This window comes from Habropoda laboriosa, unplaced genomic scaffold, assembly GCF_001263275.1.
Source record: "Habropoda laboriosa isolate 0110345459 unplaced genomic scaffold, ASM126327v1 scaffold99, whole genome shotgun sequence".
Taxonomy (NCBI): Eukaryota; Metazoa; Arthropoda; class Insecta; order Hymenoptera; family Apidae; genus Habropoda; species Habropoda laboriosa.
This window is the reverse complement of record NW_017100239.1, coordinates 371,472-374,633: the sequence shown is the minus strand read 5'-3', so window position 1 is coordinate 374,633 and position 3,162 is coordinate 371,472. Positions and strand designations below refer to the sequence as shown.

The window sequence follows — 3,162 nt, the reverse complement described above, 5'->3', positions numbered from 1 at the left end:
ATACGTTACGCGAACCCTTCGACCGCCGCGACTGACAACGACCGACTCCCGTCCACCGATACCTCGTTTCTCACTCTCTCTCTCTCGCTCACTCCTTCTCCCTCCCTCCCTCACGAACGCTCGCTCGCTCGCTCGCTCGCTCGCTCACTCACTCACTCACTCACTCACTCACCCACACACTCACACTCACGCTCTCTCTCTCGCTCGTTCTTCCCCCCTTTTCTCCTCGTTCCCCTTTCTGCTTCAGTATCGAGAGATACCCTGCTGCCAGACCTACACACTGTCCGCGACTAGAATACACTCCGCTCCTTTTTCCACGTGATTTCCGAGAGACCGCTACAGAGGGCAGTCGCGCGCGCGCGCCCCGCGACTGCGATTTCTTCACTGCGGGAAACCAGAGATTCGAAATCGAAGCTGCGCGACGCGCTGCTACTTCCTCTGCTTCTCCTACAGAGGGAACTCGTCGGTGCCCGAACAGAGCCGACGTCGAGTCGTCCGGAGTCGTGACGGATCGTGCTAGGTCGTGTCGCGTCGTGCCGTGCCGTGCCGTATCGTCCCAACAACGCCACTGTCGTCCTATTTATTCTAACCTCGCTTTCTCGTGTTCGCGGTTCCTTCCTTCGTTTCTATGCTTCGAACGCGAAGCAGCTGAATTCCGATACCGTTCGATCTCGATTCGTGCTCCTCAAAAGTCTGCCCGTTCCGTATTCACGGCGACTTTACCGTAACCTGCAATAATCCTACGTTAGTAATCCTCGTTCACCAACCAAGAACCGGATCGAACTGAATCGAACGGTTGACTCGCTTGCCCACTTTGCCCTCCCAACGGCGATCGCGTCGCAACGAAAATAATCGCTTCCTCGACCGATCGCTGACCACGACCTTGCGCCATACCGTCGCGCGTCGTGTCACGTCCGGATGATTCGTTCCGTTCCGTTCCGTTCTCGCCGATGCGAAGAGATGCCCGCGTCACCTTACGTCTCTCGAGTCAATCAGATCGACGCTGTCCAGCTGGACGAGGAAATCTACAAAGTGCTTAGGAATCAAGTGAAGGAGATCACCAAGTATCAGTCGATAGAGAAGATCGATCGATGGCAGCCGGAGATCGACGCAGTTCTCAAGTATTTCATATGGAATTTTTCGCTGCGCCACGGAAAATCGACCTTTGGACAGCAACTGCTAAATTTGCATTACGAGAATATCACCGGTGCAAAGTCTCTTCTCTATTTGATTTTAACGATCGGCCCGGCGTACGTGCGCGATAAATTCGTGGACAGCGGCACGAATCGCAATTTAACCCTCCTTCTCGATCGTCTCGCAAACGTCGCCAAGCTCTTGGATTTTATCAATTTGTTGATCTTTTTGCATCGCGGAACGCAGCCTCGCATCGTCGAATACTTGCTCGGAATCGCGAGTCGTTCCGTGACCACTCACAAGCCCAGAAACATCGGATATTCGTACATGACGAGGGAACTGCTCTGGCACGGTCTCATGGAATTGTTCACCACAGGTTTGCCCATGATCAATCTCCACTATTTCAAGCATACGTTCCAAAAGATGTTTACGCAGAAAAAACACGTCGACCTGCGACGTTCTTTTCCGAAAATGGACTCGTCCAGCAAGTGTGCCTATTGCGCAGACACTCCGATCTTACCGATGCACGCCGGTTGTCCGCACATCTTTTGCTACTACTGTCTCAAGGCTCACTTCACGGCGGTGGATGAATTTCAGTGCCCTGAATGCAGCACTCGGTTACACGTTGCGCATATGAAGACGTACCAAACAAATTCCTCGGTGCCTTCTTAGCGCTTTTTATCCGCATATTACAATATTACACGTGTATTATGTTGTTGATGTTGTTTTCTTTTTTTATTAAAAATAGCAATACAAAATTTTTTTTCTTCGTTCACTTTGATACAACGTGTCGATTTTACTCGGCGTTTCCTTCGAAACAAACGATAATGGATCAGTTACGTGATATATTCGCTGTTTTTTTCGGAATAACTGGATTACCATATAAAAAATATCATAAGACGCTTTTCCCTTTCGTACACCCGAGGTAATACACATTACATATCTACAATATATTGGTCGTTGATTCGTTCTTTTGATAGTTGGTTCGCTTGCTCGATAGGCGGGCACGTCCTTCGCGATCATCTTACAGCAACAGTCCAGATGAAACGCGTTCGATTTCATTTCGTCCACTTTCTTCTTCTTCTTCTCGTCATCCTAGCTACGACTGGAATGTTTTCTCTTCTTTCCTCTTCTTTTTTTTCCCCCCTTTCTTTTCCTTTCCTTTCCTTTCCTTTTTTCTCTTTCATCGACGATAATTCGTTGCTTCACGATATAAAGAAACCGTACCGCACACGCGCGAACGCAACTACCTGATACGATCACCTGAGATATACATATTACACAATAAACGTTACCGTATCCCATTGTAATATTAAATCTGTTAATCGTAACTCTTACAGGCACTAGTGAAAGCTATATCGAATCACATTGTGTTAGGTATACGCCATTCTCTCTTCAAGTCGAAAGAAACGCGAGATCGCATCGGCCAAGTGTACGAAATAAAATGCCTAACGTTTCGAAACAAGACGGAACGTGGCATATATTCCCTCTTCGTTTGCATCTTTCTAGATCGTCGCACATATACGAATTCCGTGAAACGTTCGATGACCCGTGGTCGAATTTCCGTTGCGATAGGAACGTTTTAACGAACGAAGCGTTTCCTCGGAATGCACGTCGCGGAATACATCACCATCGATACTAATTCGATGCTATTTATCATCATCACTCTATGCACAGAAGCATGCACCAAAAAGGCACGTTCGGTCCGAATAGTTTAGGTCCGTCTCTCTTTCTCTCTCTTATCTCCTTGACAAATTTCACCTGTAACTCACGTTTCTCGAAGAGAAGAAGGAGAAAGGGAGAGAGACGCGTCGTTAAGTTTACCGTTTGCAACGCGTCCGAAAGAACGATCTTTTCCACTTATGTACGTACCGCGATCTTCCGTGCGTTAGGCATTGCTATTTCGTTGTCGCCTCCTCGCCTTACATCGTATCTTTTATTTTTTTGTTTTCCTTTTCTTTTGCTTTTTTTCATTTTAATTCTAATTCTCATAACAACTAGTTGGTTCGCTGAATCGCGTATGATTAG

The 3,162-nt window shown here is 47.5% G+C and overlaps 1 protein-coding gene across 1 annotated transcript; it reads left to right on the top strand.

Moving 5' to 3' along the window:
• Positions 1 to 876: 876 nt before the first annotated feature.
• On the top strand, positions 877 to 1,806 carry LOC108571714 (peroxisome biogenesis factor 2). Its single transcript, XM_017933825.1, has one exon. The coding sequence runs from the start codon at positions 919 to 921 to the stop codon at positions 1,804 to 1,806; it is 888 nt and encodes a 295-aa protein (XP_017789314.1). The 5' UTR covers positions 877 to 918.
• Positions 1,807 to 3,162: the final 1,356 nt, after the last annotated feature.

Coding starts and splice junctions, on each gene's coding strand:
- LOC108571714 (XM_017933825.1), top strand. CDS start 919: ATGATTCGTTCCGTTCCGTTCCGTTCTCGCCGATGCGAAGAGATGCCC.